Source organism: Benincasa hispida, chromosome 12 (assembly GCF_027475165.1).
Source record: "Benincasa hispida cultivar pf3 chromosome 12, pf3_genome.v1.1, whole genome shotgun sequence".
NCBI classification, from domain to species: domain Eukaryota; kingdom Viridiplantae; phylum Streptophyta; class Magnoliopsida; order Cucurbitales; family Cucurbitaceae; genus Benincasa; species Benincasa hispida.
This window is the reverse complement of record NC_143489.1, coordinates 17,605,552-17,617,323: the sequence shown is the minus strand read 5'-3', so window position 1 is coordinate 17,617,323 and position 11,772 is coordinate 17,605,552. Positions and strand designations below refer to the sequence as shown.

Sequence of the window (11,772 nt, the reverse complement as noted above, 5' to 3'; positions counted from 1 at the left end):
CTTCTCTATAGTTAAAGACTATAGATAAATTGCTCCTTTAAAACCTAATTTCGGGGTTTGAACAATGTGGTATCATACCCTCTCCTGGCCTGAGAGGGGTTTAGTCATAGTTGAACTATAACTTATTGTTCATTAGATAGATCAGTGATACTTAATGAGTTAGATGTAACTACAAGGGAAAAACGGTAATTTTGGCCCAGCTGTACTACGAGCAATTTGTGAAGGGTCAACAAGTCGTCGATTGGTTATATCTAATGGACACAAAAGTATATTTATAGTACAAAGAGTACAACTGTCAGTCTTTAGTGGAATGACTGACAGTTAATGGAAGTTGATTAATTTAATCAAAGAATTTGATTAATTAATCGAATACCATTAGAGCTTCAAACTATAGGTCCATAAGGTCCCCTCGTTAGCTCAATTGCGATAAAATAAGAATCGAATTAATTTGAATTGTTCAAATTAATAAAGAAAATTATTTATATAAAATTGTTTGAGATATAATTTGAGAGGAAAAAAACAACCTTAATATGAATTTGATTCATATTAAATATTTGAGAGAATTTGTTTTTTTAATATTAAATTTAAGTATATATATATAAATTAAATAAAAATTAGTTTTATTTAATTACATGCATGTTTTTTAATTACATAAAATATGTTATTAATTAAAGTACATATTAATTAAATGAAAATTAGTTTATTTAATTATATGTATTTTTAATTACATAAACCTTTCATTTTCTTCAATAAATTCTCTCATTATTATTTGGAAGATGAAAAGAAAGGTTCATTCATCTTCCACTTGTACTATTATAAATACTCCAAAATGTGTTGGAGTTGTAAGGTGTTGAAAATATTGAAGTTGTTGAAGGTTTTGGAAAAGTGTTTGTGTCTCAAAACAAAATCATTCCCTCTCCAAATTATTCAAAGAAGCCCACAAACTCTCTACGATTCTCTACCCCCAAGGTCTTCACGTGGTGGTGTCTATTTTTTTTTAACACTTGTTGCTGTTTTTTTTTATTATTCATGTTCGAATTGAGAGGAAACCGTGAAGAGACTATTCTTTAAAGGTACGTTTTTCGAATATTTTCTTCTTAATTTATATATATGTGTACATATATATATGTGTGTAAGCTTAATTGATCATGTGTATTCCATTTCCGTCGCTTTTTATGGCTTACCTTTGAGAAGTTTTTCCATTGTGAAAGGATGCGATCTTTTTCGCAATTGGTACTCACGTATCCTTTCAAAAACTTGCATGATACTTTGTTGATTATATTATTTTGGTTTCTATACTTTGAAGTTTCTTTAATTTTAGTCCCTAAATTTCAAATGTCCAGTTTAGACACTAAACTTTCAATAAATCTTAAATTTAATTTCTTCGTTTTTTTTTTTAATCAAAATCTTATTCTTATATACTAGAAGTTTAATTATAAATTTTTAAAATATATTCAGATATTATATTTTCTTACACTAAAATTATGGCCACTTTGTTATTTTTGAAAGGTAAAATTTCAGATTTATTGAAAGGAGAAAAAAAAAAAAAAAACTTTCGGATATTCGAAACTCTACTTTCATTTGATGCAAAAAGCTCCCGGGCTGGTCCATTCTTGAGCCCTTTGCTTGCGAGTATAAACCTTGTTTCCTAGGGGTTGAATTTCATGCTCTCTTAGCCATTATAGCTCTCAAGAATTCTACCACTAGTATGTTGGTATCGAAATTTGTTATCAACTATGAATTGTGATGTTGGGAGGAATCAAACAATGTTTCTGCCCAATAGAAACAAAATCTTACATTGGTGTGCTGCTTAACAGCTAAAAAATAAAGAATGGGAAAGAAAAACATTGATAGAAAAATAGGTAAGAAAATTCAAAATCTATAACTAAAATGTGTGTATATATATATATATATATATATATATATATATAAACATCTTGCAAGTTGGAAAAAGAAAACAAAAGGAAATGGTGGTGAAAAAAAAAACATTGATAGGAAACTAAGAAAACCTTACTTTAAAGACCCCTTTACCTCGAAGGTGCTAGAAATTTTAGAAGATGAAGATTCATATTTGAGATTGATAGAGGGGAAACTACTTAAGTTTAGTTAAGTTCGAGAATAATGTTTTTTTTGTTAAAGTAATGCAAAGATAGGGTACGTAGTAACGAAATTACAAAAATAAAGTGGAAGAAAAAAATATTGACAAAATTGGATAGTAAAATTGTGATCCGATACACGATTATTGTTAAACAAAGTCATCACCCTCGTGGCCTCCATGTCAGCATATGGCTTATTCAATGAAGATCAGACTCGTGGACAAGGTCCACGATTTCTATATTTTTATTTTATATTATTTTTCGATTTAGATTTTTTTAATTTTTAATTAACAATAATTTTCTTCCTTATTTATTGTATTCTTTTTCTTTTCTATCATATGCATTTAATAGATTTAGTGTCTCAAGATAAAATATAATTTCATTGATAAACAAAATATAAACAAAATTAAAGAATTCAAAAATAAAACTTTCAAATTACAATAACAAAATCCAATAACAAAAAATAAAATTACAAATTACAAAAACAAAGCCCAATAATATAAACAAAAATCAATTATAATAACAAAGTCAATTTCAAACTACAGTCTAATCCAACATCAAAAAACAAAATCAATCCAAATTACAACAATAAACTCAAAAAAAAAAAAAAAAAAAAAAAAAGTTTTCAAGCCAAAACCAATTCAAAAATAAAATTTTGAATTCAATCTAATGGTCAAAAAATACTAAATCTTAGACAAAACAAACTTCGTAGATCTTTCAAATTTTCAACAAAACTAATTCAAAACTCTATATTTCCTTCCATACATTTAAACAAACTACTAGATCCGTGGTTATTCAGAGCATGATCGCATATACTGACGAAGAAGAAGAAGAAAAACTAGGATCGACAACGACAGGATGGACGATGGGAGACGACTGGCACGTCAAGGCTAGGAGAGAGAGGAAGAAAGAAAGAGAGTTGAGAGGGAAGAAGAAACTGATCGAAGAGAGTGGATAGGATTTGGGACCAAGAAAATCGTGGACCTGATCCATGATATCCTTGTCAATGTAGCATGCTTGACATGTGGCTAGGAAATCGTGCACCATGTCCACGATTTAACCTTAAATCGTAGACCAGGTACACGATTTATCTACTGACCCAGTACTCATAGACTCGATCCACGATTGCACAACCTTATTTTTGTCAAAACTTTCAAATCAATCCTTAATCGTGGACCTAATCCATGAATTCACAACCATATTTTTGTCAATACTTTCGAACCAATACTATTTTTGTCAATACTTTCGAACCAATACTATTTTTGTCAATAAATATTAAAATAACATTACTTAAAAGTTCTTTACCAAAATCTTATTGTTATATATTAGATGAAGAATGGAATGAAAAAATTGGAGTTTTAGAGTATAGTCGATAGAAAACTATCATTTCATACCACGAAGAGAATTAGCCTATAAAAATAAAAACCAAGAATCTCTATATTTGGCAATGATCTAAGTAGTCATTATTGTGATGCTTAAAAATCAAGCTAACCATTGTTGGGGTTTCATGAGAGATTTGTAGCGTGAGAGGAAAACTCATTGTAATCTTCATAGAACTTACTTACACATCCCTATTTTGCATTTTCCCCTTACTATTCTTTTCCTGTGATTAGCTTCCCACCGTAGAAGGGGAATTATTTTCGGCCCTGTTTGAATTGTTCCCAACACTAATAACTCAGAACAGATGATGACAACCATAAAAAGATCGAAATATCAAACTCTCTTTTCTTTCTTGCTTTCTTTTTTCCTTCCCTGATTTACTGAGTGGGTACATACAGTTAATATGATCATACAGTATACAGCAATGCTCTCAACCGAGCATAAATGAAGCATCAAGGGTATGAAATCTAGAGACTTGGCCGATATTGGGTGTTGTCATTAACAAATTTAGAACCCCAGTCCAGTCTTTCACTTCCTGTACATTAGCTTCAGACATAAATGGGGTTCAGAAGGGTAAAGATTTTACCATCTCAATCTTCCTAACATCTTATTCGACGATGTTAAAAGTGTACAGCTTTCATCGTCGTGAATGTTTCTTTGGCTTCGAGTATTTTCCATAATATATATCTCTTCAGGTTCAATCCTAAAGCAAAATTTTACTTAATTTTGTACAATTTGATGCCTGCCGTATCATAAGCTACCAACAAAACAGAAGGTTTCTGCTTACCTGCAAGCCAGCTTCGGCAGGCAAAAGTGTATTTCCATCACGAAGTTTTGCTTTTCTTCGTCTGTTAATCATTGTCAAAAACCTTGTACAACATGTGATGACTGAAATCGGCTGTCTCCAGTTCTGTTGTTTCAAGATATTAGACCTTACTGCACAGATCCGTTTGTTGCAGTCTTTTATGACACGGCATTGCTTAGTTTTTTCATTGTTAATCCATATGTTTCAGTTTCAGTATGCCAAACAGGATACACCCTCTTGTGAGCTTCCTCTCAGAGATGGGACCATGAAATTCCAAGCAGTTAGTTAAATCCAACTATTTGCGGTTGGTCAAAGGAGAGCTCGGACTTAAATCAAGGGAGGGAGTTGTTATGTGATCACTCAGCAGCTGCCTAGAAACACGATCAGCCAAGACCGCCTGCCCGTCGTACAATTCCCAGGCAGGCTTTCCAAATTGCTTACCCAGAAAATCAGTTTCATGGTGTACGAGCTCAGAGAAGATGTGAGAGCCTGGCTGAATCCCCTGAAAGATGTCAGGGTTTGCATCATGATAGGAAGGGCCATTACTATAGGGTGCAATTGAAGGCTTTGGCAAGCTCCCAAAACCCTCCTGTAGGTACAGTGATTGTTTGAGATGCTGGTGTGGAATGGCACCGCTTCCTCCAGTGAGAGGAGTGGATGCACCCGACATGTTACGAGGGCTAGAGATGGGTGAAGGAGACATTCTTCCACTGGGATGCTGTGGTGACCGTGAGTGCACGAGAGGGCTTCCAATGGGCGAAACGGGACACGATAGGTTCCTTGGAATATGGATTTCACTGGCACAGCAGAAAAAAATCATGAAAATTTGAATTTTCATCAACGACATGTACACACCATGAGAAATGCAAAAAGAACCTGGAAAGGAAAGCAGCTGTTGTGAGTCTAGATGAATGAGCTGCAGATCTATCAGAATCCAAGAAGCTGGGATTCCTTCCTTGCTCAATGCCCTAACATTAATCAGTAAATCGGTCAGCAAATACGAGTAATTGGCCAAAAAGATCTCTAGACAGAAATTGAAGAAATCCATAGTTTGAACTCTTGATTATATCGAGAAATAGCATGTTAATCATGGCAACGGGCAAATGCATCACAGCATGTGTAGAGATTGATTCTAAGCAATGCGATGGAAAAGTTAAATTTTTAGTATTGTTTCAATATACTATTGGATGTCTAGATCTATATTCAGGTTGAAAAGATATTTGTGGTTGCCCTAAAGACTTATTTGGGTTTGAGAGAGACGATCCGTGGACAACTTTTAGGTAGTCTTCGCATCCGTACACCACTGGAACATGAAAGTCAAATCTGTGTGTAGTGTGTACATAATAAATTTCAACCAAAGGAGCAGAAAAAAGTGACAACACTAACTGAAAGGCTGTTGAATGGGCTCATACCAGAGTTCTTACTCCATTTGTAAGTCCTGAAGTTGGATCTGAATGTTCAGAACCTAAAATTGGTCTTTCAAGAGGTGCAGCATGTTTGACAAAAGGATGTTCCAAAAGCTGAGCAGCTGTAGGACGATGAGCAGGATTCCGTTGCAGACATTGTCTAACAAAGTTTTTTCCATCATGTGAAAGATGATCTGGAATTTCAGGAAGTTCTTTGCCATTGCCTATCTTGAACATTGCAGCGACCTGTAGATCTCAGCATCAAACATAAGTCAAAAAAAAAAAAAAAAAAAAAAAGGAGTCCCAAAATGTAAGAGTTTAACCTGAATCCAATTGGGAGCAAAGAACAATTAGTAAGTCATAAAATATTCAAGATAGAGAAGACCAGAACTTTGGTTTAAACCACTCACTCCCTCATATTGACTCCAAGGAGGTTTTGTTGTTGCCATCTCCAAAACAGTGCATCCAAGACTCCAAATATCTACCGCAAGGTTGCAACCATTTGAGTTTTTAATAACCTGTACAAGGAATGAAGTTGGAGCTTGAAAAAAAACCATCTAGTTGAAATTTTAGGCTTTTAGCCAATGAATGTCGTAACAAGAATTTTTTTTAGGGGAAAAAGAAATGTAGGATGGTTCGACCTCAGGTGCCATCCAGTACGGGCTTCCTTTAAAAGACAAAGGACATGATTGCCCAGTGATCTGAAAAAAAATTCAGGATAAGTTGAGTAAGCAGAGGATAAATAAAGTAGAACAATGATTCATGTAACAAGTGTATGTAGGCGTGAGCTTTAATAAAACCACAAATTACACCCTTAAGAAACTTAAGGGAAATAAATAAATAAATAACTCTTCTTAAACATATAGGATCTGCAAAAATGTATACAGCACAGAGACGTATTAATAGGAGTAATCATAGGGCTTACATGTTTTGCCATCCCAAAGTCAGCCAACTTAACACGCCCCGTGGGATCGACAAGTATATTTGCTCCTTTGATATCCCTTTAATGATAATTAAACTAAATTATGCAAGAAAATGAACTTCGAAACAGTTCCAGGTTTATACTTCAAACTACCAAAGCATGCTTGGCTGATAAAATTCACCTGTGGACAGTACTTTTAGCATGTAAATATGCAAGCCCGGACAATATTTGCTGAGTATAACTACGAAGTGCGGAATCTCCAAGCTGTCCATATTCCTGGAGAAGCTTGTAAATAGAGCCACCAGATACATATTCAAGGTAAATGTAAAGCCTGTCGCCAACCTGTATGGAATATCTCAACGCTAAGTAGGAAGCACAATATTATACAAGTTGAAGTCAGTAGAATTGTTTATCAATAGGAAAATAGTTGACTGCTGACATATAGAAAATTTTTGAATTTTCAGAAAATATTCTAAAATTAAAGTTAGTTCCATTTTGTTTTGATGATGGGCAATATCAAAGATGCAAAGATCAAACACAAAATTTTATGTAAATTTCAAACAGTTGCATGCAAACCAAGAGAGTAAAACTGCATACTACTAACCGTTTCAGATCCATAATACTGCACAATATTTGGATGCCGTAAACGACTCAACAAGGTAATTTCCTGAATAATATAGAATTGTTATAATACCAAGTAGTTATTTGAGACAGAAAAGAAAGGGGGCAAAGCACAGAAAACATAAGGATTAATTCCCATTAATCAGGAACATACTTGCATTAATTGCTTGGCACTCTCCTTGGACTTTGCATCATCTGAAAATAATGTAACTTCCTTCATTGCACACATTTCACCACTTTCACTAAACCAGTCAGTAAAAAAAATTCAAAAAAATCAGGAGATATGCAGAGGCAGAATTTATAATTCATGTAGAACTGAGTAGATTACTAATTTCTGCAATACAACCAGTATATCACCGGTGCTTGTAAATGAAATATGACTAGAAAAATAATAACACAGCCTGTAAAGTTCTGAGCAGCAATAACCAATTTTACTTTTTGAATAAGGAAAAATGGCTGTAGGTAAATGTACCTGTTAAAACCAACATACACATGCCCAAAAGTACCCCTACCCAAAAGCTTCCCCTTTTTCCAACGGGAGCCTGGGCTTGGCGGATTATCAACCCTTCCAGGACTTCTTGGAACAGAGGGAGATGTTGCAGCGGAATTGGAATGAGAAAAAGGAGTATTGGAAATTGCAACCGGAGGTAGAGGCAACCGGTGAGTTTGCTTCTCATCAGGCCAGCTTGTCTGCGACTCAGTTGGTATACCTCCTGCCCTAGGATGAATTGGGGTCACTGCACCACTATGGACTCTGGAGCTTGGGCCAGGGCTAGTCATTCTGGGACTGGGTGCTGGAGAATATTCAGGGCTACCCCGGCTTTGTTGCAAAAATAATTGCCCTGACAAATCCCCACCCATAGAATTATGGCCAGAATTGTAACCAGAACCAGGACTGGAACAATGGCCCGACCCAGGAAATGTGACATCCATATAGAGCTTTCCAGCACTGACGGCATTATTAATAACTTGCTCTGTGCTAAATGCCCTAATGGGACTTCTCGAAGGACTTGACATTAAACTATCTGGAGGAATGCATAAATTCCCATGATATGGAACTTGCAGATTTGGAACATGACTGCTTAAAGGCCTACGCTTGGGTGATGTCGAGAAAATGTGGTTGCTTAACGAGATATTTGCCGGTTTTATGGCCTTTTGTGAACTTGGTTGGGTGACAGTAGAAGACTGATGCTTGAGAATGACACTACAACAGAAAAAATATATGAAACAAACAGGTCAGGCATGGGCATTATAAATTCTGAGAGCTTTTATAAGTCATAACAAATAGCCTATACATAACCTTCAGAGTGCAAAAGATTATTTAATGTAAAGGTTTTTCACGTTATAGGTCACATTCAGCTCACCTGGAAGGACTTCCTGCAGCAGTTTTAGTCCCAAGATCATAGTCAGTTGCCTGAGGACTACGAAGGCGTGAATCTGATAGATCCGCACTATCAGTTGAGCTCTCACTGGACACTGAGCCGACACCAACATCTGCATCTAAATCTGCATGGTTTGGCCTCCCACGGATGCATGCTGGTCTTGGAAGTGGTAGAAAAGATGATGGCTTGGAGCCCCTTTCAGATCTTGGTTTTGGTGAGATACTAATCCCAGAGTCTGTACGACCTACAATTGGTGGCTGCACACCTGGAAGTGGAAGAGGTTGTGCTTGTGGCCTTTCAGAAAAGCTTTGACATCTTGAAACTTGTTTGGAAGGGGAAACTGATCTTGAAAGAATAGGAGATCGAGATCCCTGCTCAGAAATTGTGTCATTACAATTTCTTGGAGACTCTCCTGATTTGCTGTTTGTTTTACCATCAGTAGTTCTAAGTTTTCTCTGCAATGTGTCGATTAAACTTGCCTTGCTCTTCTTTACTTCTTTTGATGATGATTTCCCCCACCATGAAGGCATATTTCTTTTAGTTTAGAGAATACAGAATCAGCACATAATATTTCCTAAAGGAAATCCGTCTCTACAATGTTAATACCATAATATTATTTGGTTACTAACTTCTAAACAGCTAATATTAAAAACCATAAAATGATCTTAACAAGAAGTAAAAAGAAGGTAAAAGATAAGTATCTAAGTAGCGTGTTATGCAGAAAGTACAAGCCACATACTAACAAAGATGAACTAGCAGGAGAATGGTTAACTTTAAATTGATCATTAAATTCACATTAAGATGATTAAAATATAACTTTGACAAAGTCATAGAATAACATTAACAAACTTCTCACACGATGGATAGAACAATGTCCTTAATAATACTAACAAGCATGCACAATTGTTTGTATAGACATGTTGGTAGTCAAGTCTATTATATAATTGCAGAAAAGATGGATATGACCAAACCAAAGCGCGACGGGAGGTCTGGAGATCTTTTCTAAACCCTAACATCAAAAAATTAAAAAAGAATCTCCACCAGGTAGCTCTGGCAGCATTTGTTCAAAGCTCAACGTACAGGCATAGTCATCTTAAAAAAAAAAAGACACTAGCTAGTTCTGTTTAACTTTAAGCTTGGTGGAATATGACTCAAGACCAATACTTGAAGTCGGTGAATAACCAGGTCCTTCACATAGTCATGACTTTAATTTCCCAGCTGACCTTTCAAACCCCCCAAATCATTTAATTTGAAATCCCCAAATCATTTAATTTGAAATCTTTGTTCCTGATTTACATACATGCTATAAAAGGATCAAAATCGTTAAGAATCGGTGTTCTATGATTCCCAAATTCCAAAATACATCAATCTAAATCCTCTATTTAATTAGCATATCCACTCCCAAAAAACTGCACTATGCCCACTTGAAATCGAGATAGATTTCAATAACGCAACCAATTTTGATCATTCAATTCATCACTCCCACTCCATTGAAACTAAACGCAGGCATTCACCGAGCTTCTAACAGTTAGAAAATAAAAAGCCGAGCACATTCTTATCCATTTTCCGTTCCGTTCCCCAATATTCTCGGAACCCATCGCCAAGTTTCGACCTCAAAACAAACAAAAACTACTTTAAAATGCAGATCTACTAAATCTTCAAGGAAGAAAAACACTCAACTCGAAATAGTTAATCACTAACTAAACTTAAACAACTGAGTAATCAACTTATACAGATGTATGTACATGTGTTAAAAGAAAGAAAGAAAAAAAGAATATCATAAGAAACTTACTCAACGAAAAGAAGTTCAAAACTACAGATCCCGCTGAACCCACTTCGCAATTTCCCCCAAATCAGATGAAGAAACAAAGGGAATCAATCAAATTGAAGAGTGAGTATGAAAAATGAAAACCCTCGAAATTGAGTCCAAATTATGGAATAAAAAGAAGAAAAAAAGGGGATTAACATGAACTTCTACCAATTTTCATTTTTGAATTCTGGGATTGGCAGAGATCGGTACACAGAGAGAGAGAGAGAGAGAGAGAGGGCAGATTAAATAAATTAGAAGAGAAGAGGGGACAGACAGAGAGTATGTCTAAGCAAAGAGACATGAAAATGTCTGAAAGTTGATTTTTTTTTTTTTTGATTTTTTTAATTTTCCTTTTAATGTATTTAGTAAAATGATTACTATTTGAAAAAGATGACATAACATTTTCAAAGCATTGGCTAAAAAAAATATATATTTTTTAGGATAGTGAAGAAGCATTTTTCTACTTGGCATTGAAATCTAATGAATTTGAGTGAGGTTTTCTTTGTTTCTCTCTGGCTCCTCATCATCTTTGTTAACCTTACTTCTTTTTCTTTTTTTGTCTGCATTTCTAGTAATATTTAATAAAATTGCAAATTTGGTATATAAATTTGATGTTTTAATTTTGTTTTGTAAGTTGACAGATTTATTCTATTTTAGTTCTTTAAATTTCAAATTATTTAATTTAGTGATTTTTATATGTATTTCATTTAAGCACCTAGACATTCAAATTAATTCCTTTAGTTTAGAAAAAAAAAATGGATTTCTTTTATTTATTCTATCAATTTAGACTCTAAACTTTTAATTTCTAACATATTTGACCCTATACTAGAATAAGAGCTACAATTCTTATTTTCGATTCAATTTCTAATAATTCACACACCAATTTTATATTTTATATTCTATATATATATATATATATATATATATATATTGTAAAAGAGTTGTTTTCAAATATAGAAAAATGAATCAAAATATTTACAAATATATCAAAATATCATTACCTATAAGTGATAAATACTGATAGAATACTATCATCTATCACTGATAGACACTAATAGACAACACTCATAAACTATAACATTTTGATATATTTGAAGATATTTTTTTACAGTTTTGTCACTTAAAATAATTTCCCAAAGATGTTTATAAACTTTTACTTTTAGAAAAATAAAGGTTTGCACAAAAATACCTGAAATGTTGCATGAATTAAGAATTGAACAACATTGTCAAAATTCATAGTTCTAATGTTGTTTTTCTCCGATATTCTTTGAACCCATAGATATTGGGTAAAAACTTATTAAAGAGTTAAAATTACAACACATTTAAGGTTAACAGATTGTAACCCTATCT

At 34.0% G+C, this 11,772-nt stretch overlaps 1 protein-coding gene across 6 annotated transcripts; it reads right to left on the bottom strand.

Moving 5' to 3' along the window:
• Positions 1-3,807: 3,807 nt before the first annotated feature.
• Positions 3,808-10,888, bottom strand: LOC120093042 (mitogen-activated protein kinase kinase kinase YODA-like). Of its 6 annotated transcripts, none has more exons than XR_016525392.1 (13): positions 10,405-10,765; positions 8,595-9,186; positions 7,703-8,434; positions 7,385-7,472; positions 7,214-7,276; positions 6,791-6,951; positions 6,613-6,688; positions 6,329-6,388; positions 6,098-6,205; positions 5,694-5,933; positions 5,158-5,249; positions 4,264-5,078; positions 3,808-4,179 (listed from the first exon to the last, which is right to left on the bottom strand). XR_016525392.1 is itself a non-coding variant. In XM_039018314.2 (12 exons), the coding sequence occupies exons 2-12, from the start codon at positions 9,140-9,142 to the stop codon at positions 4,577-4,579; spliced, it is 2,670 nt and encodes an 889-aa protein (XP_038874242.1). In that variant the 5' UTR covers positions 9,143-9,146; positions 10,405-10,888; the 3' UTR covers positions 3,808-4,576. The 6 variants fall into 6 exon arrangements, 3 of the variants coding, with proteins under 3 accessions (XP_038874242.1, XP_038874241.1, XP_038907282.1); XR_016525393.1 differs by having other exon boundaries at positions 8,595-9,146; positions 10,405-10,737; XR_005478895.2 differs by having other exon boundaries at positions 8,595-9,203; positions 10,405-10,713.
• Between the last annotated feature and the right edge of the window lie 884 nt (positions 10,889-11,772).

Bases quoted from the DNA above. Each gene is read 5' to 3' on its own strand.
- LOC120093042 (XM_039018314.2), bottom strand. From the start codon at position 9,142: ATGCCTTCATGGTGGGGGAAATCATCATCAAAAGAAGTAAAGAAGAGC. The intron at 8,435-8,594 runs GTGAGCTGAATG...TTTCTGTTGTAG, and splicing joins GCTGCAGGAAGTCCTTCCAG to TGTCATTCTCAAGCATCAGT. The intron at 7,277-7,384 runs GTATGTTCCTGA...TATATTATTCAG, and splicing joins GTGCCAAGCAATTAATGCAA to GAAATTACCTTGTTGAGTCG.